General features: G+C 51.1%; 6 protein-coding genes across 6 annotated transcripts; 3 read left to right on the top strand and 3 right to left on the bottom strand.

The window, feature by feature from the left end:
- Positions 1 to 109: 109 nt before the first annotated feature.
- Positions 110 to 1,123, bottom strand: KVR01_011159 (uncharacterized protein; the record flags this gene model as incomplete). Its single annotated transcript, XM_044794470.1, has 1 exon — positions 110 to 1,123. One exon carries the CDS (start codon positions 1,121 to 1,123, stop codon positions 110 to 112), a length of 1,014 nt encoding a protein of 337 aa, XP_044639534.1.
- A 4,316-nt stretch (positions 1,124 to 5,439) lies between these two features.
- Positions 5,440 to 7,256, bottom strand: KVR01_011399 (uncharacterized protein). The gene is made up of 3 exons (XM_044789178.1): positions 6,786 to 7,256; positions 6,317 to 6,699; positions 5,440 to 6,263 (listed from the first exon to the last, which is right to left on the bottom strand). Exons 1-3 carry the CDS (start codon positions 6,810 to 6,812, stop codon positions 6,200 to 6,202), a joined length of 474 nt encoding a protein of 157 aa, XP_044639774.1. The 5' UTR covers positions 6,813 to 7,256; the 3' UTR covers positions 5,440 to 6,199.
- Positions 7,257 to 8,506: 1,250 nt separating this feature from the next.
- On the top strand, positions 8,507 to 15,219 carry KVR01_011340 (uncharacterized protein). The gene is made up of 2 exons (XM_044782672.1): positions 8,507 to 12,830; positions 12,889 to 15,219. The coding sequence occupies exons 1-2, from the start codon at positions 9,266 to 9,268 to the stop codon at positions 14,589 to 14,591; spliced, it is 5,268 nt and encodes a 1,755-aa protein (XP_044639715.1). The 5' UTR covers positions 8,507 to 9,265; the 3' UTR covers positions 14,592 to 15,219.
- A 322-nt stretch (positions 15,220 to 15,541) lies between these two features.
- KVR01_011292 (uncharacterized protein) lies at positions 15,542 to 22,145 on the bottom strand (the record flags this gene model as incomplete). The annotated part of the gene is made up of 4 exons (XM_044791801.1): positions 21,627 to 22,145; positions 20,106 to 21,533; positions 16,756 to 20,010; positions 15,847 to 16,702 (listed from the first exon to the last, which is right to left on the bottom strand). Exons 3-4 carry the CDS (start codon positions 19,404 to 19,406, stop codon positions 15,847 to 15,849), a joined length of 3,507 nt encoding a protein of 1,168 aa, XP_044639667.1. The 5' UTR covers positions 19,407 to 20,010; positions 20,106 to 21,533; positions 21,627 to 22,145.
- On the top strand, positions 20,331 to 21,519 carry KVR01_011153 (uncharacterized protein; the record flags this gene model as incomplete). The annotated part of the gene is made up of 2 exons (XM_044789595.1): positions 20,331 to 21,321; positions 21,383 to 21,519. The coding sequence occupies 2 exons, from the start codon at positions 20,331 to 20,333 to the stop codon at positions 21,517 to 21,519; spliced, it is 1,128 nt and encodes a 375-aa protein (XP_044639528.1).
- Positions 22,146 to 24,245: 2,100 nt separating the features above from the next.
- Positions 24,246 to 26,670, top strand: KVR01_011353 (uncharacterized protein). Its single transcript, XM_044787647.1, has 6 exons — positions 24,246 to 24,680; positions 24,742 to 24,841; positions 24,903 to 25,066; positions 25,124 to 25,527; positions 25,584 to 25,717; positions 25,768 to 26,670. Exons 1-6 carry the CDS (start codon positions 24,305 to 24,307, stop codon positions 26,582 to 26,584), a joined length of 1,995 nt encoding a protein of 664 aa, XP_044639728.1. The 5' UTR covers positions 24,246 to 24,304; the 3' UTR covers positions 26,585 to 26,670.
- The last annotated feature ends 60 nt before the right edge of the window (positions 26,671 to 26,730 follow it).

Here is a 26,730-nt window from a genome sequence, read left to right as displayed (position 1 = left end):
TCCGGGTCAATGAAAACTGCAATTGCTCCCGTCCTGCCATCCTGTAGTGCCCGCAACGGTCTCCTTGTCTGTGAATGTCACGACACAATGCATCCTGCCCGGTACAATCTTATGAGAACTGATCGGCGGTGGTCTTCATCTTTGGCTCCTGCGAGTCGTAAAACGACAGGAACTTCCAGTCCGGGCCCTTCCTAGCCACGTCCCAATAGCCATATGCGCCGGGCACAGGGGGGAGGTCTCGATTCGAGGTCGGTACCAGCTGTGGGGAGTCGTTTGCGTCGTTCTCGTAGTCATCATCTTCTTCGGGGTGCAGCGACTTCATCTTCCTAATATGGGTAACGTCCAGTGTCAGCCTTGCCACGGCGTTTGCTATGCGCAGTGCTGACATTGCCCACCTCAGGCCCTTCGTCCTTGGCGTTCTGGTCCCCTCCGTGTCGCCGTCGCCGTCGGTGTCACTATCGCTGTCGCTACGGTCCTCCGTCGGCCCACGCGGCCCGCCCTCCAGCATCTCCTGAACCCGTTGGCGCCTCGCCAGCTTGTGTCTCTGGTGTCGGCAGTAGGAGCAGTCGTTATTTCGGACGTCACCGGGGAAGCTCTGGCGTGCGGCCTCCTCGCGGGATAGTCTTGACTTGTTCGGGTCGTAGGCTGCGGGCAGGACTGGGTGCGAGCAAATGTGGAAGAGGTCGGTCCGGCAGACCGGGCACAGCGGCTTGTCGGTTATGGAAAGGTAACGCTTGATGCAGACGTTGCCAAAGACATGACCGCACGGGGTGATTGACCAGCCCTCCTTGATGCCATCCGGGGACTTGGTGCCCACGTCGACCTGGCAGATTGCACAGGACGGGTCGAACTCGTCATGATCAGGATGCTCGTCGTGGCGGGCGACGGAGGTCTTGACGGGCGACTTGAGCTTGACGGACCTCATGATGGCCCGGCTGAGAGGACCGAGGTTGGGATGACAGCAGGAGATGTAGTCGAGGAGGTCGGCAGTGGATGTAAACGACACCAGAGGGAAAACGAAGGGGTGTGTCAGCAGTGCGGCGGCCAGAGCCCAGCAGAAAGGCGAGGAGGGTGAGTTTGAGGTGTTGGTCTGAGTGAAAGGCAGTCGCAGCCTGCCCAACATGGATGCGACTTTGGGTATCGAGAAAGGAACGATAAGGCTTGAGAGCAAGAGGCGGATCCGGAGACGGAAGGGAAAAGCGCACAAGTCTGTGCAAATGACTAGTTATCGTCGAGTGATGCAGTTGTCACTCCAGCTAGGAGGGCGTGCCACACGGGCTGACGGGTCACAGGCCAACTTACTCTTGGAGGGTTGGGTGTGTGGGTGGAGAAGGGGTGCGGCAGACCAGGGAGAGAGATAACCTGGGCACGACTAGAGCGGGCAGGAAGGATAGCGTGCCCGAAGTGAGTTGGCCAGGCAGGACGGCAGCAAGGCAGGAGGGCAGGCAGGCAGGCAGGCAGGCAGGCAGATAGGCAGATGGCTGGGGAGTGGACGCAAGTGGGTTAAGCTCAAGCTTGGTTGGGGGACTTTGTATGCTGCTGGCCCGGCCTTTTGGCGGTTTCGTGCATGTGCATGTGCAGTCAGTTCGTGCGTGCGTTCGTATGTGCAGTAGTCGGTCGGTCTTATGGTGGGCTGGGATGGAGACGGGACGCGGGACGGGGGGACGATGGGCTGAGGATATGGGCCGAGCAGGTGGAGGGGCCGGGCCCTCGGACAGCACAGGGTGACGGCACAGGATGACGGCACAGGTACTCTGCACCCAGCAAAATGCAAGTCTCGATCAGGTCTCGTGCGTGGCTGACCCTCCAACCGAGCCGGCTTGGACGGATGACTGGCGAAACGACGTTTCGACCTGTGGCGCCGGCTGTGCGCCCACATGTGGGAATAAGCTTCACCTTAGTCGTCAAAGGCCGTACCGGGTGCCTGTCACGGTATTATCAGGTGCTCAGTGGTGACCAAAGTGTGCTGTGTACCTGCGAGCACGGCTGACCTAGGCTTGGATGGACCTTGGCGGCGGTGCGAAATGCAGTGAATCAATCCACAACACGTCAACGAGCTCACACATGTACAGTATTCCCGAAAGGTGAAAGAAAGGTGGCGGGGGTAGACGCACACAAGGCTGAACCGACTAATACATGTGTAGATAGATTGCCCGCCAACCCGCTTATTTTTATGCAAGTAAGTGGATAACCTTCATGTTGTAAGTGAAAGCGACCGGGGCAGGGGTTCTCTACCTGCATGTTTACTATACAGGATTTACCCTTACATTTTATTAACGCAAGTACAAGGTAAAACCCACAATATTACCCTACCTAACCAATTAGAACCTTTTAAATATCCTTTTATAATTAAATATATAATATTAAAGGCCTTAAAAGCTTAATATTATATATATTTAATAATTTATTAAGTAATTTACTTAAATAGGTAATAAGTATTCTAGTAATCTTTAAATTACCTAATATCCCTTAAAAACCTCTATTTAAAGGGTTAGAGTTTATAAACTAACTTAATTTATTAATTTAACTAATTATTAATCTTAAACTCTTAATTTATTAACTATTAATATTTAATTAATTATTAACTCTATTATTATTTTAAATTTCTATAATTTAATATAATAAATATATTAATTAATTTTAATTTACCTTATTTATACTCTTTTTTATTAATTATAATTATTAATATAAATTATTAATAAATATAATATTTTTATTTATTTTTTATATTTTATTACTTTTATTACTTTATAAATTTATAGCTTTTAAAATCTACTTTTATAAAGTTAAAGTTTATAACTTTAAGCTATTTAATTTAACCTATTAATTTATTTATTTATTATATTAAATCTATTAATTTATTAATTATAACTCTTAACTCTCTCTTAATATTATTATAATAATAATTTTATATTATTTAATTTAATAATTATATTATTTACTTTTAAATTATTTTATTTATATTTTTTTAATTTAAAAACTATTAATTAAAAAATAAATTATATTAAATATTTCCTTTTTTATTAATTTTAAATATTAATTAACTATTTTATAAACTACTTTAATAATTTATTATTATCTACTTATTACTAACTCTAATTATAAGGTTCCTTTAATCTATTAAACTATATAATAATTACTTCTATTTATTAAAAACTATTACTTATAAGTAAATAATATATTTATATTAATATAAATTATAATAGTAAGTATTATAAAACCTTATAAAAGGTTAAAAGAAATAAAGGAAAAATAAAAATACTCTTTTAATACTTTATAACTACTTAAAATTAATAATATTTTAACTTTATTACTATTAAACCTAATTTTCTAATTAAATATTTTAATATAAAATATTATATTAATAAACTTAATTTTATTACTTTTATATTAGTTAAAATTTCCTAAGGTTTATTAAAATATTACCCTTTTTTATTAAAAACTAATTATATTTAATTTAAAGATTTAAAATTTTAAATTAATAATCTACTTATTAGTATATTTTTATTTATAAATAGGTTATAATTTAATAATAATAATAAATACCTTTTCTACTTTATTTAAATACTTTTAATATATTAAATCCTTTAAACCCTTTAAACTTTAATTTATTATTTTTAATATTTTTACTTTAATTTAATAAACTATTATAATATATACCCTACCTTAACTTAACTTTATAGATCCCTCCTTTATAAACGTTATTTATTATAATATAGTTATCTTTCCTTCTTTATTTATTTTAAACTTTAACCTTTTTATACTTATAATAATAAAACCCTAAATAATATTAAACCTAATATTTACTTTAAAAATAATAATAATAATAGTATTAAAAATAGTTAAATAAAAGTAGTATAATAAAGTCTATCCTTTATTAATATTTACTTTATAATACCTTTAATTTATACTTATTAATTAATTATATTAATATAAAAACTTATATTAATATTTTAATTTTATTAAATCTTTTAAGCTTAATTATTTTTAACCCTTTTTTTTATATTTAAATTTAACTTACCTTATAAATACTTTAATATTATAAAGTCTTTAATAATCTAACTAATACTCCTATTTTTAATATTTTATAAAGCTTAATACCCTAACCTTCCCAACTTTTATAAACTAATTATTCTTAATAATAAAAATAATTAATACCTTTTTATTATATATATTTTTTATTAAATTAGGATTTTTAATTAATAACTCTATTATAATTAACTTTTAATATAATAAATATAATATACCTTTTACTTTATTTTACTATTTATATTAATATATTTAATTTAAACTTATAATTATAATTAATTAAAGAAAACTTTATATAAAAACTTTATATTAATTAAAAATAATATATTAAAACCTATACTTTATTATTTATATATTAATTTTAAAAATTATTATTATAACTAGCCTTATTATTTAATAAATTTAATATATATTAACTATATAACCTTTATCTTTATTTTAAAATTATTACTATATAATCCCTTTAAAGGTAATATTTTTCTCTTCTTTATTATTAATATATTATAAAAATAAAATATACTATTATATATATATAGTTATAATAAATATACTAAACTTATTATTATATATTTTATAAGTATTATATTTTATTATATTTATTAATAGATATTAATATATAATATAACTATTTTATATTCCTTTTCTAATTAAATATATTAAACCTAATTTAAATTTACCCTTTATTATTTTATTATTTACTTATTAATTAATTATATTAAATTTAAACTAATAAAATATAATTTAATAAGTTTAATATAAGATATTAATTTATTATTTTTATTTTAAATAAGAATATTAAAGAGTTTATTAATATTTAATTTAAATTAAATAATTAAATATTTTAAACCTATTTTATAAATAATAAGTAAAACTTTAGTTTAATTTAAAAGAAAATTAAGAGAAAATTAATTTAAAATATATTAAATTTATATATTACCCTATTTAAAAATTCTATAAATTCTATAACTTTTATAATTTAATAAGATAATACTTTAATATATATTTTAAAGTTAATAAAGATTTAATTTATAAAATATATAAAAATACCTATTTAATTATTTAACTACTCTACTTATTTAACTTTAACCTTATTAAATATATTTAAGTATAAATAAAGGTATAAATTAAATAAAATTATAAGAAATAACCTAAAGATAAAAATTTATATATAGCTATTTTATAAGTATAAAAAGCTATTTTTCCTAATATACTTTAAAAACTTACTATAAGTATACTAAAAAAAATAGTAATAATAATTATAATTAAAGAAGGTTATATTAAAATATAATACTATAATTAACTACTTTTAAATATACTATATTCTCACCTATTTATAAGTCTATTTATTATATATATACACTAATTACTAAAACTTACAAACTTATGCAATTTATTAGATTTTAGTCTAGGGGCCCCTCTCAAAGCCCTTAAAAGTCACTATTTAACCTTATTACAGGCAAAACCCTGTATGTTTGTATCCAGCCCCTGCTCCCCTTACCTTACATTATTTCGGTGCCAACCACTTTACCGGGTATTGTACATGTTGATCAGAAGAACGACCATACAAATCTTTCTCCGGTTGGAACATAGTCTTGGGGGAAACAAAAAGAAGGCACGCGTTGGTGCATCCAACCGTTGGTCTCATTTGTATTGCAATCACTCAATGTGCCGGGGCCACTTGCTGCTGGCCTTTGATGTTCCATACCTGAAGCCCGGCCTCACTTATCAAATGGTCATTTTCTCAACGGAGCCATGGTCATGGTTGCCTCACCGCCGTCCCTGGAGAGACATGTGAGGCCCACCCTCTTTGTTCAGTTGAAACATGTGCAGCCATCCACAGCACCGCCTTGGACAGGTCACAATGTTGTAGGCCTATTGCGCGGCCGTGGATCTTCAGGCTTCCACCGGGATGTCGGGCTTCCGCTTCCTCGCCTCAATCATTTGCCGCCCCGTGGATAGTAGCCTGAGGGCCTGGGCTTGAGGTTAAGCTAGGCTGTACGGGCCATTCGTGGGACAGTGTAATATGGCTGCTAGCACCAGTGATGGCCATGCATTGATCGCGGGACCCTACTCCGTCAAACTGTGGCGCAAAAATACGTTCATATGCAGGTAAAGGACATTAGTTGGGTATCGCTCAATTATCGCTTCATGTAGAATGCCCCGGTCTGGGCTATCGCGATCTCGTGGTATGGTCGATTTCCTCGTCGCTGTCATCCCTGAATCCCTCCTCCAGGCTGTTACGCGTTTAGCAGTTGGTCCCCAGGGTTCGACCAAGTGGCACACTTACTCCCGACTCAACCTCCGCTCTAAATCCGGCCTGCCACTGCTCCTGGTTCTCCTGGCCTCTCTTTCCAGGCGATTCCTGACGTCCTCATCCTCGGGTACCTCGTCTAGCTCCTCGCCCTCGTCCGAGTCATATCCGTTGTCGGAACCCGGGCCTCCGGCTATGACCAGCCGGTCTTGCAGCCTCTCCCGCCAGGTGGATGGTACGAGCCACCGTGCAATTTGATCCTGTACCCTGGCCCGGAAGGACTGGGTCCCATTGGAGATGGTGTCGAGTGGAAGGTAGGCGCCGTATCGGCTATTACGAGTACGCTGCCATAGGGGGTAGATGATGTACGTGGCGAGGAGGAAGACGATGAGGGCTATTATTGCCGGGACGACGAGAGTCTGTCGGCCGGAAGGCCAGTCCTGTTAGCTGTGGGTCTGGTTGCATAATAAAGGGGCATCGCAAGAGAGAGAAGTAGCGAGCTTGCCTTTGCTGTGGAGATGGTAGAGCCCATGCTGGAATTGTCGGACTTGATTTGTCGCGCCCTGATAATATGCTAGAATAGCTGCTTCGTAGCGATTTCCACCGGGACGGATGGACGAGAAGATGATGACGTTGCAAATGGCCGGTCGAGAATCGGTGGACGGGTAGTCTCGACTGGTTCTATGGCGACATCCGGGACCGGACTGCGTGTTTCTTGACAGGACTCTACACGGGTAGAACGGTTCCTGATCTGATTGGAACGAATCTGCCCTCGGAGTCCAGTAGCAACTGGGCGTAGACCCGAAGTTGATGCCCCGTGGTAAGAAGCGGGCGGCTCGGAGATGATCGTCGTCGGCCACACTGGCAATGTGTTTCCGATGTCTTACCCGGGCGACCAAGGGTCCAGGAGCACTTTAAGCATTGAAGGGTTAGGGTAAACGTACTGCGAGTCTGCAACCGACTGACTGGGCAAGGCATGTGATCGCATGTATTATTACCATAACCACTACACTTTATGAAACCTGGCTTATCTTATGAAATTCGATTCTATGAGAGGTTATCCTATCGGTCGGTATTTCATAGGAGGCAGCCCTCCAGTAGGTTATCTATATGTAAGAGCAGGGCGATGGATGCTGTAGCTCAAAGCGGACAGACACCTGAGCATAACCCGCAAGCCGAGAATGTATGTCATATTGTGGAAACACCAAGCTTGTCAAATGGTGCCTTGGAGTCAATGCTTCCTCTTCCCGCCGCCTTACCCAGCCTGGCCGGCTCCGCGTCCCCAGCTTCATCAAGGGCACGGGGATGTCACATCATGCCGGGCCGGGCTGGGCTGGGCTATGCTCCACGTGGACCCAGTTCGAATCTGCAATGTCTCGAAGCCTTCTCGGTGCTCACAGGGTCGAATATGCAGTGCGGCTGCTACTCCGCACCTGCCAGGCTACTAGGTGAAGAAGAGCATGGCGGCATCTGATGGTGCTGGTTGAAACCAGATTGGTTTCAGGGGCACAACCAAACAATTCGGAGTGGGTTGCATTTGCAGGTCGCATGCCCAAGTACTAGACAATAACGTGGGCGCGCAGGTCATAAGTGGCTATAGTTAGATAGCTAGCTGCGAACAGAAACGGAAATGAGGACGACGGGGATTTGGACTTGGGCCTGGATGGAGATGGAGACTGCTGTACGAGTTCATCTCCGCACCCAGCTGACTCGACCTCAGTGCTCGTTCACACCTTGTCGTGGCCTACGGAGTACGGACGGTCTACGGACGGTCTACATAGTACAGTACTGCTGCTGTGCTCGGCGGGCAGGGGGATATCATTCGTTCGTGGCGTACAGAACTGCCCAGGGACTGGATATGCATGCAGCAGGCATGTGGACTGGACCTAGCTGCCTAGGCGCCACCACAAGCCAGACGAGTGTCGATCCTGTAGGACCTTGCCGTATCAGTCCTTGACTCCTTGCATGTGGTTGATGCTAGGCAAAAAGGGTCGTATTTGCGCAGGTGGGCCTCCAATTTGGGAAATTAATCCATTGTCTGGCAGCCGGTCTGGTTGGGCCTCTCTGCCTCTGCGGCTCCAGTCAAGAGCAAACGTTACCACAGCCATGGCCAGTCACAGCCAGCCGTAGCCAGCCAAAGCCCTCCAGCCAGGCCACCTGCCCACCCAGGCGTCCAGGCACACACACCCAGACACCCAAAGCCAACAGACCGGGGCAGCAGTCCAGACCGAACCTGGCTCGTGTGTGTGTGTCCCTTGTTCTTCGGCACGCACGCACGCACTCGCCCACACGCAACCGACGCAGGGGCTCGGGAGGACCACAAGCTGGGCGGCAGCTGGGCACGCACGCACGAACCACCCACCCACCCTTGGACTGAACCCGACCCGTCGGCCATCATCTCGCGAAACCTAAACCAAACCCCCAAGGCTTCGTTCGAGATTCCCGCAACGTCGTGCCTCTGTTTCTGTTTTCTCTTGCTCCCTGTCCCAACCCTCCCGTCCACACCAGCGCCCGCACTCGACCCATCCCGTCCAGAGTACGGATGATGCTGGGCACCTAGTCTGCTCAGTGCTGGCTTTCCGGGTTTGCGGTGCATGCTAAAACAGCTCTGATTATGCGCCTGCGGTCCCTCCTTGCCAATACCATCCCGCCCTCCACTCCACGCCGGGTCCCCCATCCGATTCGAATCGGCGGGTACAATGCGATCGGCCTCGAGCTCTGAGACTGACACAGAGACACACGCCGCTACCGCCGACTCCCACAACCCTGCTCGCCCTGTTCGCAACACCCCTCCAACAGTTTGCGACTCTCCGTCACCACCACCGCCCTTTCTCTCCCTCCAACCACCGACTGACCCCCCAGACCCGTCTGCAGACCCGTCTGCCCTTTGATCTGCTCTCCCAGCGGCACACGCAGCACACCACAAAGGACTGAGCACCCGGGCTCCACTACCGCCAGGAGGCTCGTCCTCGCGCGACCACCACCATGGCCTCGTTATTTTCTAGGGGGAAGCACAAGGCCGACAAGAGAGCCACAAGTGACGAGGGTCGCAACTTGGCCGTGAACCAGCAGATCGACGCCGGCAGCTCATCGGGCTCGCGGTCCTCGCGCCACAACCGGGACTCCTCGGTCGTGTCCGTCGACCGTCCCAACTCAGCCGAGGGAGGCGGCATCAACGAGGTGGCAGGCGTCTTCTCCACGATACCGTATGACAGTACCGCAAATGGCCGTCGCTCCCCCGCCCCGGTCGATTATCTGCCCAAGCCTGACCAGATGCCCGTCCGCAGAGAACCGTTGCCCCATCAGCTGAACAAGGCCACTGCCGACTTTCACCAGTATCCTAGTTTCGATCCATCCTCCCTCCCAAACCATGCAAGTACCCACCTCTCCGGGCCCCGGCCCCCTCCCGGGAGGGCCTCGAATATCACAATGGCTTCGACCGGCCGCCAGACCCAGTACCAGCAATGGGGCCCCACCACCCGGGAGAGCTCCCATCCAGCAGGATCCCATGGTTCCAAGTACACCTCGTACGCAACCTCCGCGGGCAGGACTTCGACAGACCAATCTAGCATATTTTCAGGTAACGGAGGCTCCCATGAATACGCGCGCATGTCCGGTCGCTCATCCAGAACAGCACTCCCTAGTGCCTCCTCTCAGAGTAGCTACGCCTCGAACCTCTCCACCCGGGATTCCCACCGCCTGACCAAGTTTCCAGGAGGCCTTTCACCCACGAGCCCCGGCGATGCATTCTACTTTCCCAAGCCCGAAGACCGGTTGATCGACGACATGTTCCTCCAGCTGATGCAGAAACGTGGTTGGCACAACCTTCCGGAACAGGCCCAGCGCCAGATGCTCGCATATCCCTCCGCAAAGAAATGGACACTTATTTACCAGGATAGGCTCACCGAATGGCAAGGCGAACAGAAGCGACGAACCACCGCGAAACCCGGGCAATACCAAACTTTCGATGTCGCCGCATCGGCTGCCGAGGAGGGAAGTCCTGAATGGTACGTTAGGAAGGTCATGGACAATAGCCTCGACACCAAGGGGCTCGGAAGCCTGGAAGTCAACTTGAGAACACAGCAGATCGGCTGGGTCAAGCGTTTTATTGAGTGTCAAGGACAAGTCGCCCTCACCAACGTTCTTATGAAGCTCAATCGAAAACAGGCAGTTGGGCCAGCGGCGCCCGAGACCAAGAACGACACCAAGAACCTCGACCGCGAGTATGATATCGTAAAATGTTTAAAGGCATTGATGAACAACAAGTTCGGCGCCGACGACGCGTTGGCGCATCAGCAAGTTATGGTGGCCTTGAGCACATGCCTCATCTCGCCACGACTGAGCACGCGCAAGCTTGTCAGCGAGGTTTTGACCTTCTTGTGTCACTGGGGTGATGGCGAGGGCCATGTCAAGGTTATCCAGGCCATGGACGTGGTCAAGAACCAACAGAATGAGAATGGGCGATTCGACGCCTGGATGCGGCTGGTCGAGGTTACCGTCGACGGCCGAGGCAAGATGGGTAGCCTGGTTGGTGCGAGCGAGGAGGTTCGAAGCGGTGGTATCGGCATGGAGAACCTGCTGATGGAATACGCCGTTGCAACACTCATCCTCGTCAACATGATCATCGATGCCCCTGAAAATGACTTGCAGTTGCGGATGCATATCCGGGCCCAATTCGGGGCTTGCGGTATCAAGCGCATCCTCACCAAGATGGAGTCGTTCCAGTACGACCTCATTGACAAGCAGATCGAACGGTACCGCAGCAATGAAGCCATCGACTATGAGGACATGCTTGAGAGAGAGAATAGCAGCATCAAGGATAGTATCGAAGGCGAGGTTAAGGACCTCAACGATCCTGTTCAAATTGCGGATGCAATCCAATCGAGGCTACAGGGAACCAAGACGCAAGACTACTTCATCTCAGCTCTGCAACATCTGCTTCTCATAAGAGAGGGCGATGGCGAGGAGAGATTGAGGATGTTCCAGCTGGTTGACTCGATGCTCAGCTATGTGGCCATGGACCGGCGGTTGCCGGATATGGACCTCAAACAGAGTCTGAACTTCACCGTCCAGAGCCTGTTGGACAAGCTACACACGGATTCGGAGGCTCGTCAAGCTCTTGACGAGGCCCTTGAGGGCCGGCAGATAGCGGAGGCTGCCATGGCCGAGAGGGATGAGATGAAGGCGCAGCTGGAGCTAGGCGCTGATGGGCTCGTCGCAAAACTTCAGAAGCAACTGGATGAGCAATCCCGGTTCATTGAGGCACAGAGGAGGCAAGCCGACACGCTGAAATCCGAGCTCGAAAACATCCAAAACCTGCGGGCAAAGGAGGCCCAACGGTACGAGCTCGAGACGCGAGAACTTTACCTCATGCTCCGAGACGCCCAAGATGTAGCAGCCTCAAATGCTGCTAAGGGTGGCACTAACGGAACCGAGGATCCAGCCCGTATGCAGGGCATTCTTGACCGCGAGAGGCTCATGGACCGCCTGGCCATGCAAATTGAGCGGCAGAAGACCCAATACAAGCTGGAAGGCAGGAAATGGGGCGAGGATGCTGGCCCATCGGACCGCTTGCGTGCGTTGCGTGAGGAGATGGAGGGCTATGGCCCGGCAACAGGTCTTGCACCACCTGGCCCCAACGATTTTACCTACAGCGTGCTCGGTAGCGTAAACCACCGCAACACTAGGATGAATCGTAGGCGCGGATCTCAGGACGGCTTTGGAGACGAGGAGGCCGAGGGTGAAGAAGGAGAAGTCATCTACGAGAAGCCCCAGATTGTCGAATACCGCCGGCCACGCCTTGATCCCAAGCAGGCTAGCGGCCTCATGGGTGAAATCAAGGGCACGGTCAAGCGATACGATGGCAGCGACTCCGAGGGTGAAGATGCGACCACTGGCCCGTCTCACCCGAGTCTGGAGACCCAGTCACCCATCACGCCCAGCGAAGACACACCCAAGATCCAGATCACCGGGGAGAATGGAGCTCCTCCACCACCCCCGCCACCGCCGCCTCCTCCCATGCCTGGTCAGATCCCAGGTGCCGCTCCCCCGCCTCCGCCGCCGCCTCCGCCACCGCCTATGCCAGGACAACTTCCTGGTGCCGGCCCTCCGCCGCCGCCTCCTCCACCCCCTATGCCAGGAAGCGGTGGGCCTCCACCCCCACCTCCACCGCCTCCCCCTGGCATGCCCCGAATGCCAGGTGCCCCGCCTCCACCACCCATGCCTGGTGCTGGTGCTCATGGTCACTACTTGCCTCAGTCACCTGGGTTACCAGTGTCAAATGGTCTTGGCCTTCCTGTCGTGCGGCCGAAGAAGAAGCTCAAGGCTCTCCATTGGGACAAGGTCGACGAGGCATCTTCTACTCACTGGGCTGCTCACGCTCCTACGGCAGAGGAAAGAGAGGAGAAGTACATCGAGCTCAGCAAGAAGGGTATCTTGGACGAAGTCGAGAAGCTGTTCATGGCGAAAGAAGCCAAACGGATTGGTGGAGCCGGTGCTAAGAAGGATGACAAGAAGCAGCTTATCTCTAATGATCTGCGAAAAGCATTCGGTAAGTTATCCCCGCGCCGGCCTGGCTCAGTTAGGACGCAATACTTACAAGTCACTAGAAATCGCTCTTTCCAAGTTTTCTCAGTACTCTGTTGAGAAGGTTGTGCAGATGATCATCCACTGTGACACTGCTGTGCTTGACAACCCTGTTGTCATGGACTTCCTGCAGAAGGATGACTTGTGCAACATTCCAGAGAATACTGCAAAGGTCATGGCGCCATACAGCAAAGACTGGACAGGGCCAGACGCCACGTCAGTTGCTCGTGAGCAAGATCCGGCTGAACTTACGAGGCAAGATCAGATCTACTTGCAAACCGCATTCGAGCTCCACTACTATTGGAAGAGCAGGATGCGAGCTCTGGCTTTGACCAGGAGTTATGAAGGTGATTACGACGAGATCACTGAGAAGATGCGCCAGATCGTCGAAGTGTCCGAATCCCTCAGGGACTCGGTCTCCTTGATGAATGTCCTTGGCCTGATTCTCGATATCGGCAACTACATGAACGATGCGAACAAGCAGGCTCGGGGTTTCAAGCTCAGCTCCCTCTCCCGTCTCGCCATGGTCAAGGACGACAAGAACCAATCCACGCTTGCCGACCTCGTCGAACGAATTGTCCGGCAGCAGTACCCCGAATGGGACACATTCGTCAATGACATACAGGGCGTCATGACGGCCCAAAAGATCAACATCGAACAGCTGCAAGCAGATGCTAAGAGGTACATTGACAATGTTCGGAACGTCCAAATGTCCCTCGACAGCGGCAACCTGTCCGACCCCAAGAAATTCCACCCACAAGACCGCGTGTCCCAGGTTGTGCAGCGCTGCATGAAGGAAGCTAGACGCAAGGCCGAGCAGATGCAGCTGTACCTGGAGGAGATGTCGCGGACCTACGATGAAATCATGGCGTTCTACGGCGAGGACCCGACAGATGACAACGCCCGGCGAGACTTCTTTGCGAAGCTGGCACTCTTCATCTCGGAATGGAAGAAATCGCGGGACAAGAACGTCACTTTTGAGGAGACGAGACGCCGCAATGAGGAGTCGATGCGTCGCAAGAACGCAGCACTAAATGTCCGCGCAGACCGACTCGCAGACGGCGGACCCGTCAGTCCTAGCAGTGCCGGAGCGATGGATAGCCTTCTCGAGAAACTGCGCGCGGCGGCGCCACAGACGCGAGACCAGAGAGACCGCAGGAGGCGTGCGAGACTCAAGGACAGACACCAGGTGCGTGTTGCCTCGGGACAGAAGATCCCGGAGATCAACGAGATTCCCGACTTGGACACCGGTCTCCCGAGTGCCAAGAGCGTCGACAGCCACGCCACGGACGACACGGCAGCCACCAGCAGCGTGGGCGGCAACCTGCTGTCGCCCACGTCGGTCACCTCGCCACAGGAAGGAGAGGACGACATCGCGCAGCGAGCAGCCATGCTCCTGCAAGGCATGAGAGATGGCGACGAGGGCGAGGGTGACGAGGATAGGAGGGAGGCGCTGAAGCAGGCCAGGCGGAGGACGGCCCAGGACGAGAGGAACTCGAGGAGGCGGAGGAGGGAGAAGACGAGCAGCTCGCAGCCGCCACCGAAGCCGGCGAACGGGACAGCGGAGGGCGAGGCCGAGGGCAACGCGGCCGAGGGCGAGCCGGCACAGGGGGACAGGGACGAGGCCGGCAGCACAGCAGCGCACAACGGGGAGCCCGCAGCTGCGGCTGAGGAAGAGGGAGACGTGCCGACGCCGAAGCCAGAGGAGGAGGCGGTGCCGGCGTGAGGGGGCGGTGTCCCTGATGTCGTCTGCTGTTGCCCCTATGACAAGGTTTCCCCCGGCTGTAATAAGTGAGTGCTCGCGTTTCAGGCTTTCGAGATGAGGGGAGGCGGGTCGCACCACGCTGAATGGAAAGGATCCAGTCAGGCAGGTTGTCGCCTCAGCTGTCCATATCTGCCTGCCTACGTATACGTATGTAGCAGGTGTATATATCCATATATATCCATATAATGTTTACCCAAGGCATGTTGGGAGGAGCGCATGATGTGGCCTTCCCTGCTGTGCTTGCTGTCTGCCCCGTAGGAGAGATGAAGCGATGTCCACAGGCTTGGGGCTTATTGGTCTGGTCCCTTTCTGTTTGATGTTTTGGCGCCCCGTGCTGTAGCAAACCAGGAGGTGGATTTCAGGTTGAGAGGGCGTTGGGATACCTAGACGAGACAGAATGGAATTTCTGGGAGAGGTGGAGGTCATGCTGATGTACATGGGATGTAATGTGAGGTCGTTGTTGTTTGGTTCTCATGGATTCAGGGGTGGCATTGTGTTTCTCATGAAGCCTTGCATATTCCCAGCACTGAAACGACCTCAAGCCGCAGCTGAGTTGACGTGGATGAGAGTGCCCAAAGGGTGATGTCCAGTAGGAGAGAGCCCTATAGAAGGCTTTTCTGTAGGACTATGGAGACAGACCCCGTGGTCGCAATTAGTAAAATTTTCCTAACCCACATGGATGTCACCTCGTTGTGCCCAAATAATGCGTCGCCAGACCATAGTATCTAGGACCTCTGTAGACGACTGCAAAACTTGGGGAAGGTGATTTTGTAACTCGAGTCCCAAGCTGGACAACCCGCTACCAGAAGATAAGCCATGTAATAATGCTGAACCAACAACTGACTCTTTTCCTTCACCAAAGACAACGGAAACGATGCCATTCTCTCGAATAAGCGGTAACAAGCTGGAGCAAGATTGCAATCAATGCGACCAGAATGCGTAGTGTGAAGAAGATTCCTATGTCTCAGGCCAAAGAATTCTTTACAAAAGTTAAGAGATTACCACTTAGAAGATGCTTGCAAGAACGAATCCAAACATTAAATCGTGCAGGCCCTGGCCGCATGAAACGTTATCATGTCTACCCGCATAACCCAAAATTCAGCACAAATAGGGGAGTGTCTCGAGGTCACACCAATCATAGCCGCATGGCAATGCGAGAACTCCAAACTGTCTCCACCAAGCGTACTCACGAACCTATCTCCCATGGATCCTAGTCTCATGGGCCGATGAGATTCGCGGTGAGATCGTTGTTGAAGGGGCACCTGGCACCGTCGATCGGGCGGGCAACAGGAAGGATGCCCTGATATACGAACGAGGCAGCGACCGTCGACGCCGGGTCGAGGGGGAACCGCCACGTCTGGCCGGTGTTGGACTCGGTGGCGTAGATGTTGCCGTCGTTGGCGGTGTAGACGGCGCCCCAGTCGGCCAGGCCCCCGAGCAGGCCGCCGGCGACGTTGAAGAAGGTGCGGACCTCCACCCAGGCGAGCGCGATGGTGTCGAAGTAGACCAGGTGGGTGTTGTAGGTCACGAGGAGGCCGAGGATGACGACCTCCTGGCCGAGCGCGTAGAGCCTGTTGGGATACTGGGGCACCCAGGCCCAGTCGCCCACGTTCCATCTCTTGTTGGCCGCGGCCCCGTAGCCGACGACCTGCCCGTATGTGGCGCTGGTTGCGTCCAAGTTGACCCGCACCCAGCCGCTGCCGCCGCCGTGGCCCAGCCAGTATTGCTGGGCACCGTCGATGTCGCCGATCAGGAGCAGTTCTGTGGTCACGCTCGCTGGGATCTGGAACGTGGGTCCTGCGAACTCGTATAATCCACCAGCGCCTATCCGCACAATAGCTTGCGGGCTCAGGCTGAAAGCGACTCCATATAGGTAGTTTTGCCCCGAGTGGTATCCTATGGCATTGATCGGTGGGGCAAATAGACCGGTTATCGTGTCCACCAGACTCCTTAGGAGGCCGAAGAGACCGCCACCGATGTTCAGAGTGTAAAGATCTCTGCCAACGATTTGGTACGATGGCCCAACGCAGGTGAGAGGTATCAAGGGCGAGATGAAAGGGGTCGGGCTTGATCTGAGGCATATGTTAGCGAGTGTCACGGAGACCGGAATTAGTTTCAGACGTACGACGCAGAAGAGATTGAAGATGATCCCGTCGACCCGCTCGATGAGGCACCTCCATTGCTGGTCGTCGGCGTGAGCCCAGGTGAGGATGAAGTCGCCGACGTGGAGGACAGGCTGCTGCTATTATCGCCACCGCCGTTATCTCCATTGCTGGTCGTTGGCGTGAGGCTAGTTGAGGATGAAGTCGCCGACGTGGAAGACAGGCTGCTGCTGCTATTATCGCCACCATTGCCGTCACCTCCATTGCTGGGTGTTGGCGTGAGCCCAGTTGTTGGGGATGAAGTCGCCGATGTGGAAGACAGGCCGCTGCTGCTATTATCGCCACCGCCGTTATCTCCATTGCTGGTCGTCGGCGTGAGCCCAGTTGGTGGGGATGAAGTCGCCGATGTGGAAGACAGGCTGCTACCGCCATCACCACCACCACCACCGTTACCTCCACCGCCTCCAGCAGATGTTGTTGTAGTCCCGTCGCTGCTTGGGTTTGGAAAGGGTGGTAATTGTGAACTGCTGCCTCCGCTGCCATCTCCACCACTTCCAACAGATGTCGTTAGCGTGAGCCCAGTTGAGGATGAAGTCGCCGACGTGGAAGACAGGCTACTGCTGCCACCACCGCCGCCGCCGCCACCGTTACCTCCACCACCTTCAGTAGATGTTGTTACAGTCCCGTCGCTGCTTGGGCTTGGAACGGGTGGCACTTCCGAACTACTCCCCCCGCTGCCACCTCCACCACCTCCAGCAGATGTTGTTGTAGTCCCGTCGCTGCTTAGGCTTGGAACGGGTGGTACTTGTGAACTGCTACCCCCGCTGCCACCTCCACCTCCAGCAGATGTCGGTATAGTTCCGTCGCTGCTTGAGCTTGGAACGGGCGGTACTTGCGAACTGCTGCCCCCACTGCCACCTCCAGCAGACGTTGGTACAGTTCCGTCGTTACTCGGGCTTGAAACGGGTGGTACCTGCGAACTGCTACCCAGGCCACCTCCGCCACCTCCAGCAGATGTTGGAACAGTTCCGTCGTTACTTGGGGTGGTTGGAACAGGGGGCACCTGCGAGCTGCTAGATGTTGGTGTAGTTCCGTCGTTACTTGGGTTTGGAACGGGTGGCAGCTGTGAACTGCTGCCCCCGCCATCTCCACTACCTCCACTAGATGTTGGTGTAGTTCCATCGTTACTTGGGTTTGGGACGGATGGTATTTCCGAACTGCTGGCCCCGCCACCTCCGCCACCTCCACTAGATGTTGGTGTAGTTCCGTCGTTACTTGGGTTTGGGACGGGTGGCAGCTGTGAACTACTGGCCCCGCCGCCTCCGCCACCTCCACCTCCTCCACTAGATGTTGGTGTAGTTCCGTTATTACTTGGGCTTGGGATGGGTGGTATTTCCGAACTGCTGCCCCCGCCCCCGCCGCCACCATTACCACCACCAGTGGTTGATGGTGATCCACTGCTGCTGGGATTTGGTACGGGAGGTTGTCCCGTGCTCGAGCTATCGCCACTGGGGTTTGGAGTAGGCGGTATTGGAGGGTTGTTGGTTGGAGAGCCGTTGCCATTGCTGGTGAGTTGTCCCGTACTCGAGCCATCGCCACTGGGGTTTGGAGTAGGCGGTATTGGAGGGTTGTTGGTTGGAGAGCCGTTGCCATTGTTGGCGGGTGTTGTGGGAATGAGGTTGCCGCTTGTGGTAGCTGGGCCAGGGCCAGGGGTAGGAGGAACGATAGGGCCGAGAATAATGATGTAGAGCTGTACGGTGACGCTCACACTCCCGTAGACCAGCCTCGCCTCTCCTGCCTGGGTAGTAGTTGTCAGAGTGGCAAGGATGGTAATGGGGTAGCTTGGGTAGTCCGGTGGAACAATGCCAATGATTTGTCTGGTTGATGTATTCAAGTCGACGTTGAGAAAGGGCGTGTCGGGGCTCGTTGTGAGTCTATTCACGGTATCTGTGGGAAGCTGCAGATACTTAACCAGGTCTATAGCGAAGGGGCTGCCGACATATATCGTCTCCCTTGGCAACGGTCTAGGAGAGACGGATGAGCTTGGTGAAGGACCAGTCGGTGTTGGATTCGGCCCTGTGCCAATTGTAATATTGAGTTGGATCACGAAGGAGTAAGTGAACCTAGTAACTGGGTTGGTTACTCGTACGAAGATCTGAATGATGCCTGCGGGTTGGTTGGACGGTACGATGCCGTAGAAGGACTTGGTAACTGGATCATAGAATATCCAGCTCACCGGTGGGTTCGTCGTGAAGGCCACGACCTGGTCGCCTAGACTGCTGAAGAACGAGGAAATGCTGACGCTGAATGAAGATCCGGGAGCAACAGACACTGTCGTTACGATTGGGCCCGCCCCAGGAATCGTTGACGAACCGGGAGGGCCAGGGGGCCCAGGAGGTCCGGGAGGTCCGGGAGGACCTTGGGGCCCAGCTGGCCCTTGCCCATATGGACCAAGAGGAACTGGAGTTATGCCCGGCGCGGCAAGATATTCTGTCGTGTATGTGAAGCAGATCGATGCCGCCCCACCGTACAGATCCCGCTCGTCGACGGCGGCCAGGTTCCCAACATCAACCGCAGCAAAGTCTTTTTGTCTCCGACGAAGGGGTTCGGCTGCAAGGGGGGACGCAAGAGCTAGCAACCCAAGAGTGAGCCATGCGCGGATTGTTGGCGCCATCTTCTTGCTCGAGTACAAGGGCAAGGAAATAATGCAAGGCAGAAGAAGGTCGTGCTGAGGTTAGCAGATGAACGGAGGACTGGCCGGTGGCCACCCACCAGATATATATTCCGACCAAGGCTGATACGATTCATATTCTAATGGATCTGGGACGCGTTTTCGTCTGCGAGCGAAACAGGAATGGGAAAGATTCGCGTTTCGTGTTCCAGCATTGGGAACCCATTGAGCAGCATCGACAGTGAGGCTAAGCAGTACCATTGGCATTCCGACTCGTAAAAGGCACTTAAACTCAACCCCGCGACGCGACCACGCGACTTGATCTGATCGGCGGGGATATATAGTGCTGGAGATCTCGCCTCCAGATACACCAATATAGTTCGTCATTCGGGTAGAGCTCCAGGGCTTCAACGGTTGACTCAGCCAAGAACCACAGCGCCACGGAGCGGCTAAGGCCGGTACCTGAGACACCGCCAACGATGAAGCCACAACGGTGACAGGCTGACAGGCTGATTCCAGCAGGATGAGGCTGGAATGCTGCTCAGATTGCTCCAAAGGAAGTTCCCATATCTGGAGGACGGAACCGATCGTTAGCAACAGCCAGCACCTACCGCCCGGTTAGAATGTAAACTATGCTTGTTTGGACGCGTCAAGAGAATAACACGACGTGGATACTGGCCACATGCGCCACCCTCATCTTACCTTTCTATTTAACTCGTTTCTCCCGGATTCATCTTCCTCTAGCGAAGACGAAACCAGGCGATCGCTTCGGTAATACTCGACAGTCGCTTTTTATCACACTCTTTTTCTGAAGCCAACGCCCCTTTGGGTCAGCACTAAGACGCTTCCTCGTCTTGTCTCCCAGTCCACTCTTTCATTAGGCCCTCTTGTTCCTGAAGCGACACAGCGACGATCAAACTGGAGAAAATGAGCACCAACGTCCGTTCCCTTTCCGCCTTCATGGCGGCGGTCATGCTGGCCCCCATCGCAGCGGCGGAATACTGCCCACTTGAGGTCCGCACCGCGACAGTCACCGCTTGCTTTACCAACAAAGGGGCTGCGGTCAAGCCCACCTGCGATGTTGCCTGCCCGACCCCTGTTGCAAAGCCCAAGGAAGATGGCCCCGTCAAGGTGTTCGTGCAGGCGCCCAAGTGTGACAGCTGCGGCTGTGACACATGTGCCCACACAAACATCTACACCACGACCTACGACGTCTTCTGCCCGACCGGTCTCTCCAAGCAAGAATACGTCGTCACCGAGGTTTATGCCGGCATGTCTGCGAAGCCCAGCGTGACTGAGGCCCCTCAGGTCCCCTTCGGTTTCGCCGTCGGCGTGCAGACCTGCCACGAGTGCGGCGAGAAGCCCGTCATTGCCACTCTCACCTACCCCGCCGAGGGCTGCCCTTACATGAAGGGTATGTCCGAGCCCATGGGTGCACCCAAAGGTTCGCCGGCATACGCCGTTTGTATCGACAGCCCCGCTGGACCCGGACAGCCTATTCTTCCCGGTCCCCCAGGCTCCCCTGGCGGAGGCCCCGGCGCCGGCCCCAACAATATCCCAGGTACTGCCCCGGGCGGCGCACCTCACCCTGACGTCGGCCCACAGCCTGGTGGTGGTCAGCCCGGAGCTCAGCCCGGTGCTCCCGGTGCCCCAGGTGCCCCAGGCGCCCCGCCTGCTGGAGGCGCTGCTCCGGCTGGAGGCGCTCCCCCTGCTGGAGGCGCCCCTCCTGCTGGAGGTGCCGCTCCTGCTGCTCCTGCCGCTCCTGCTGCTCCTGCTGGAGGTGCTGCCCCGGCGGGCGGAGCTGCCCCGGCTGGAGGTGCTGCCCCGGCTGGTGGAGCTGCCCCTGCTGGCGGCGCCGCCCCTGCTCCTGCGCCGCCGGCCAACGAGAACGACGTATCACCGGCGCCGCCGCCGCATGGTAAGTCATCAAGCGTGCCCTTCTTAACAGTGGCGAAGCTAACAGTGTTCTGCAAACTCAGATGGCGCAGCTCCTCCTCCTTCTGAGCCAACAGGCTCGTCAGGCATGGTGCAGGTTGCCGCGGCACACCCCGCCTTCGTCCCAATAACCATGGGCAGTGTCCTGGGTTTCTTGCTTTCCTTCGTAGCGGCTCTATGACAGGCGGCCAGCCTCTAATACTGAGATTTATAATGAGTAATGTTTCTTCGTGATGGGCGATTAGAGAAAGGGAGCGGACAGCCCAGCCTGGGCTGGAATACAATTACCTGGGAATGTTAATGCATACGTCTTGCTGCTTTAAAGGGTTTCATTTTGTATAAAGTTGCTTTTCATCAATCAACAGGATCTGCCGTCGCTTGCAAAGTCGGCCGCATATCCTCTTTCATCCATGACCTGAATGAACCTTGGAAGCCCATGATCTTGGTATCAGACTCCAGTGACTTGTTGCTTTGGGCAGGAAACCAACCACGGCTCCTTTGGTTTGTAACGTGGAACGGTCCGAATCCTTCAAGCGATCACAGGACCAGCCATCCAAGCTCCTTGCCGATGTAAGACGACCTCGTCAGGAGCCTAGTGGTAGAGCACTGGACTCGTATGGGAAATTTAAGCAACCACAGGTGGGTCGTCTTACAGGAGGTTCTCGCCGACCTTTTCGCCAGGAAGCGCAAGCTTGAGGGCCTGGTTGAAGTCTCTGGCCATCTGTGTTGAAGTGATCGAGACGGATATTCGAAAAGACATCAAGCTTGTTGTTAGTCCTGCCATTTTCGATGAAAGTGGTCGACCACTGACGAGTTGAGCACAGGACTGACAGACGCCAAGACACGTGCAGTTTCGAGATGGGGCCAAGTCAGGCGAGCGGGAGCCGAATGCTGGTTGAGGGTTGGGGTATGTACGGGGCTGGCGAGCAGTTGGGGGGAGCCCGGGGGGGGGTTCGCTTCCTCTACGCAACTGATCACATATATTCCAAGATTATTACCGTAACACCACCACATCTAACTTGATTGATGTTATAGAGGAGGTTCCTCAAGTTAAATGGCTCCAGTGTATTTTTTAGGCGCTATTCTATAAACCTATCTAGATGTTTACCCAAGGGAGTCATCCCTCAGGAGCACTTAAGGGATCAATCCCATAGGATGGCCTTACATAGTTGGGAGATAGACGCCGTGGCCGCAAAGCAAACACCCGAGCAGAGCTTGTAAACTCAATGAAATTATTATGTGGGAAGTGGTTTGCCTCAATATATCGATCAGTCACTATGGCAACCACATTAGTAAGTATGTTTTCAGTGTTGAGGCACGTAGTAATTTCTCATACCACGGCACTTACATCCGGTTGCGTTGCTGGGGTCTAATTTAGGTCTCAGCCACTACTCCTCCTCAGGCTCAAAGAATCCGTTCTCTTTCTTAGTCCTGCTCTGGCCCCTCTAGGCGGCGAGGTTCCGCAAGAAGCTTTTCCTTGTTCCGCTCTCTGAGATTGGTAATGGCGATCTCCTAGTCGCAGACTAGACTCAAGGCCCTTTGATTGCTCAGTGACCAGTGACCACGTGCGTTGAGGTGGTCCTTTGTGCGGAGATAACAGATGGTCAGACGCACCTGACCATCGTATTTCTTGACGTTGTTGGGATTTAATGCACCGAAGCATCATAGAATGTTGTCAACACCAAGGGCAAACTCCAAGGTTTTTTCACAAGTGGAAATGATCAAGCTGCGTCTATCACGGCCGTCACTCAAGCGGCTTCCAAATACTAGCTCTCATCATCTAAGTAAGACGAGTCCCATCCATTCACTTCCCTAGTCTATTTTTAGCAGCTTGGGCTGCAGCGATGTGATCATTCTCTCTTTTGAAAGCAATAAAATATTCCGTCAAAGGCTTTCGAGCAATTTGCCAGTGCGAGCCTAGGATTTGAAAGTTATATGTAGCTCACGCGGAATTAGGTCGCGTCGACCCCGTTGGAATGCAAGGCACGCCACTGAAGTGGCGCCGAAATTCACTGGTGGAGGTTCGCTGAATAAAGAGGCTCAGACTGGAACGCGTAGGGCGTTTTCCCGATCCTAATCAGGCGAGCCGGGCTGCCGGCGCACGCGTATTTCGCGAAGTTGGCGTTGGAATGTATGGCTTGGCACCTTGTTTGGATGAGCCTCGTTTTTAGACTCATCTTCAGCAGCTTGATGGCACCGAGCAATGAAAATGTCCCGATGTTATTTCTTTGACGACAACTTGGAATCCAATTTGAAAATTGACTTGAGACTCGGTGACATGTGTTCGTATGTGGCTTACACACAAACCACTTTTTCTCCACGTCCCAAGCTGTTGGAAACCAGCCTTCAACGGCGTGGCTGACTTACACGTGGCGCCCGTCAGACTACATGTGTGACATTGGTTCAATCGCTCTTGGAGAAGAGAGCTTCTCAAGCACTTGTGTCTTTGTATGGGCTACGATTCCATGTTGAGACTCGTAGGAAGACTGATTCCATTGGTGAACGAGTGTAATTGGTTAAGAGTTGTTTGTATTATTAGATTTGCCATTGAGTGAAGTATCAAAAGGCACCTAGTCAGTGACCTGAGGATTTGGCCTGCGTGATTGAATTGGATCGTGATTTAGATCTTACGGGGATAATAGCTGCAATTCTGTATTTAGCCGCCACGGGTGATAGAGGTTGACAGCCTGGGAACCTTGGAACCCCACTATTATTCCCCGAAGAGTGACATGGAGCAGCCCCTCAACCCCAAATCCGTCTAGGGCTGCTGCCAGGACAGGAAGAGACCGTCTGTTGTGCAACTGGGCCGGTCGGGAGAATGCGACGCGAGGGGTTCTTAGGCAATAGATCAAAGAAGGGTTGGCAGCCGCTTTTTTACCCAGACTTCAACGTGCCCTCAAAATCAACGTCCTGTTCTCCCCCTTGCGAACTTGACATTTCACGTCGGCTGGACAAAACACCGCAAAATGGGTTCCAAGACGGGTCTGGTGATCGGCTATGAAGGGGCTCACCCTTTCTCAGAAGTCAACGTCGTGGACCGCGCCTCAGTGCAAGAGCTACTCCGCACCCTGCTCGACCCCCTGGAGCCGTTCTTCTCCCCCAACAAGGCTCGCGTGAGGGTTCCTGGTGCCACAGCTGTACGGTTCGACCAGACGGCCTCCGAGGTCGAGGGGATATGCCGCCCACTATGGGGCCTGGCGTGTTTGTTGGCTGGCGACGGAGACTACAAGGGAAAGACCTGGTGGATTGACGGCATCAAGGCCGGCACAGACCCTGAGAACCCAGAGTATTGGGGTTATCCTAGAGATAACGACCAGAGAATGGTGGAAATGTGCCCTCTAGGTGAATGGTCCCCTCGAATTCCTAAGCTGTAATTCCTGGGTGCTAAAACCGACCAAAATAGGTTTTGCTCTGGCCGTTGCCCCTGAAATTTGGGGTTCTATGTCATCGAAGGAGAGATCCAATGTCGAGAACTGGCTGGGTAATTCTATCAACGAGAAGAAGTACTGTCGAGACCTGACATACCCTATCTGTCATGGATTTTTCACTAATCATCAAGTATAGCATGCCGAATACCAATTGGTTGTGGTTCAGAGTATTTGCCAACCTCGGGCTGAAGAAAAATGGCGGACAGTTTTCTCAGCAGCGACTGGATAGCGACATCGAGCACCTCAATACCTTCTACCGTGGGGACGGCTGGTCAAACGATGGCCCAGAACACATTCATCGTAGGTGACACCATGACGCGTTAAATTTTCGACGCTGCTGCTAACATGAACTCACAGAGATGGATTACTACTCATCCAGCTTCGCCATCCACTTTCTCCAGCTGCTATACGCCAAACTCGCCGGGAAGGAAGAGCCAGAGAGGGCCGCCGAGTTCAAGAAGCGTGCCCAGGCCGCTGCGCTCGATCTGGTCCACTACTTTGACGAGGAGGGCCGAGCGATCCCATTCGGACGCAGTGTCGGGTATCGTTTCGCAATGTGCTCTTTCTGGGGAGCTCTGGCATACGCAGACGTGGAGCTTCCGAAGCCCTTGACATGGGGTATGGTCAAGGGCATCGTGATGCGTCATCTCCGCTGGTGGCAGACACAGCCCAATATCTGGAGCTCATCTGGGACTCTGACCATCGGATACTCATACCCGAACATGTACATGGCTGAGAATTACAACAGCCCTGGAAGTCCGGTAAGAGAGAGCTAAGGATACCTTTACAAGGCCATCTCGCTAACAACTCGCCGTAGTACTGGGCATGCCTCGCCTTCATCTGCCTTGCTGTTCCAGAGACTCACCCCTTCTGGACATCCAAGGAGGAATCCCAATGGGATGCCATTCCAAGGTCGCCCAAGCCCTTGAAACAGCCGGGTCATATTATGACGTGAGTTTCAAATAGTCCTATTGCTACGTTGACCGTGCTGACGTTTCCAGAAACCTGGGGGGTCACTGCATGCTCTTGTCATCAGGACAGGCATGCGGCTATCCCATGAAGGGCACACACGCGAAATACGGCTGTTTTGCCTACAGCAGTTCTTACGCCTACTCAGCCCCACCAGGTCTCTTCACTTTGGAGCAGTACGCCTTGGCGTCCCAGCTTGGCCTATCCGACGACGGCGGCGAGTACTGGAAGACCCGGAGGATCTCCGACTACGCAGGAATCGAGGACCGAGAGGGAAAACCGGTGCTTGTATCAAAGTGGCGACCCTTCCCGGACGTCAGCATCAAGACCTACCTCGTACCCTCTGAGGAAGCCACGCCGAACTGGCACCTGCGCGCACACCACATCGAGGCCAAGCGCGAGGTCATGACGGCCGACGGCTCGTTCGCGATCTGCAACGAGCGCACACCCGACGGGCGGTTCCTGGACCTCTACGACGCAGAGAAGCTCGAGGGCACGCGGCCCAAGCTCATAGGCAACTACGACGTGAACACACCCGAGGCGTGGTCGACCGGGGTAGAGGGCGCTTTTGCGGTCTCAAAGGGCGCGGTGGGCATCAAGGCGATCGAGGGAGAAGGCGTGGGCCGCATGGCGACGCTGGTCAACGCTGATCCAAACTCGAATTTGGTCGAAAGCCGCACCGTCATTCCCACGCTGCAGCACACGATCAAGGCGGGGAGCTCGGTGTGGTACGTCTCGGCTGTTTATGCCAGGCCGTCAGGAAAGACTGTGGCCAAGGAGACATACTTGAATGGATGGGACAACCCGCCCGCAATTCCTGGGTGGTTAAAGGCCGAGATTGGCAAATAGTTAACAGCATTGGACAATTTGACTTTCTAGCATGATTGCATCTAGAAGACGAATATCTGCTGCATAAATACACCATCAGCGCAAAACAGCCACACCTTCAGAAGTGATACAACGTCATACCGGAGCTCCGTAGCTTGCGTGAGATT

This window comes from Diaporthe batatas (genome assembly GCF_019321695.1).
Source record: "Diaporthe batatas strain CRI 302-4 chromosome Unknown Contig00015, whole genome shotgun sequence".
Classification (NCBI taxonomy): Eukaryota; Fungi; Ascomycota; class Sordariomycetes; order Diaporthales; family Diaporthaceae; genus Diaporthe; species Diaporthe batatas.
Note: the sequence above shows the minus strand (reverse complement) of the source record. Positions and strands in the feature narration are given on the sequence as shown.

Excerpts from the sequence above, each read along its gene's own strand:
- KVR01_011340 (XM_044782672.1), top strand. The coding sequence starts at position 9,266 with ATGGCCTCGTTATTTTCTAGGGGGAAGCACAAGGCCGACAAGAGAGCC. Across the intron at positions 12,831-12,888 it reads TGATCTGCGAAAAGCATTCG|AAATCGCTCTTTCCAAGTTT; the intron begins GTAAGTTATCCC and ends ACAAGTCACTAG.
- KVR01_011399 (XM_044789178.1), bottom strand. The coding sequence starts at position 6,812 with ATGGGCTCTACCATCTCCACAGCAAAG. Across the intron at positions 6,700-6,785 it reads CTACCATCTCCACAGCAAAG|ACTCTCGTCGTCCCGGCAAT; the intron begins GCAAGCTCGCTA and ends TCCGGCCGACAG. Across the intron at positions 6,264-6,316 it reads GAGCGGAGGTTGAGTCGGGA|CCTGGAGGAGGGATTCAGGG; the intron begins GTAAGTGTGCCA and ends AACGCGTAACAG.
- KVR01_011353 (XM_044787647.1), top strand. The coding sequence starts at position 24,305 with ATGGGTTCCAAGACGGGTCTGGTGATCGGCTATGAAGGGGCTCACCCT. Across the intron at positions 24,842-24,902 it reads AATTCTATCAACGAGAAGAA|CATGCCGAATACCAATTGGT; the intron begins GTACTGTCGAGA and ends CATCAAGTATAG. Across the intron at positions 25,718-25,767 it reads CAGCCGGGTCATATTATGAC|AAACCTGGGGGGTCACTGCA; the intron begins GTGAGTTTCAAA and ends TGACGTTTCCAG.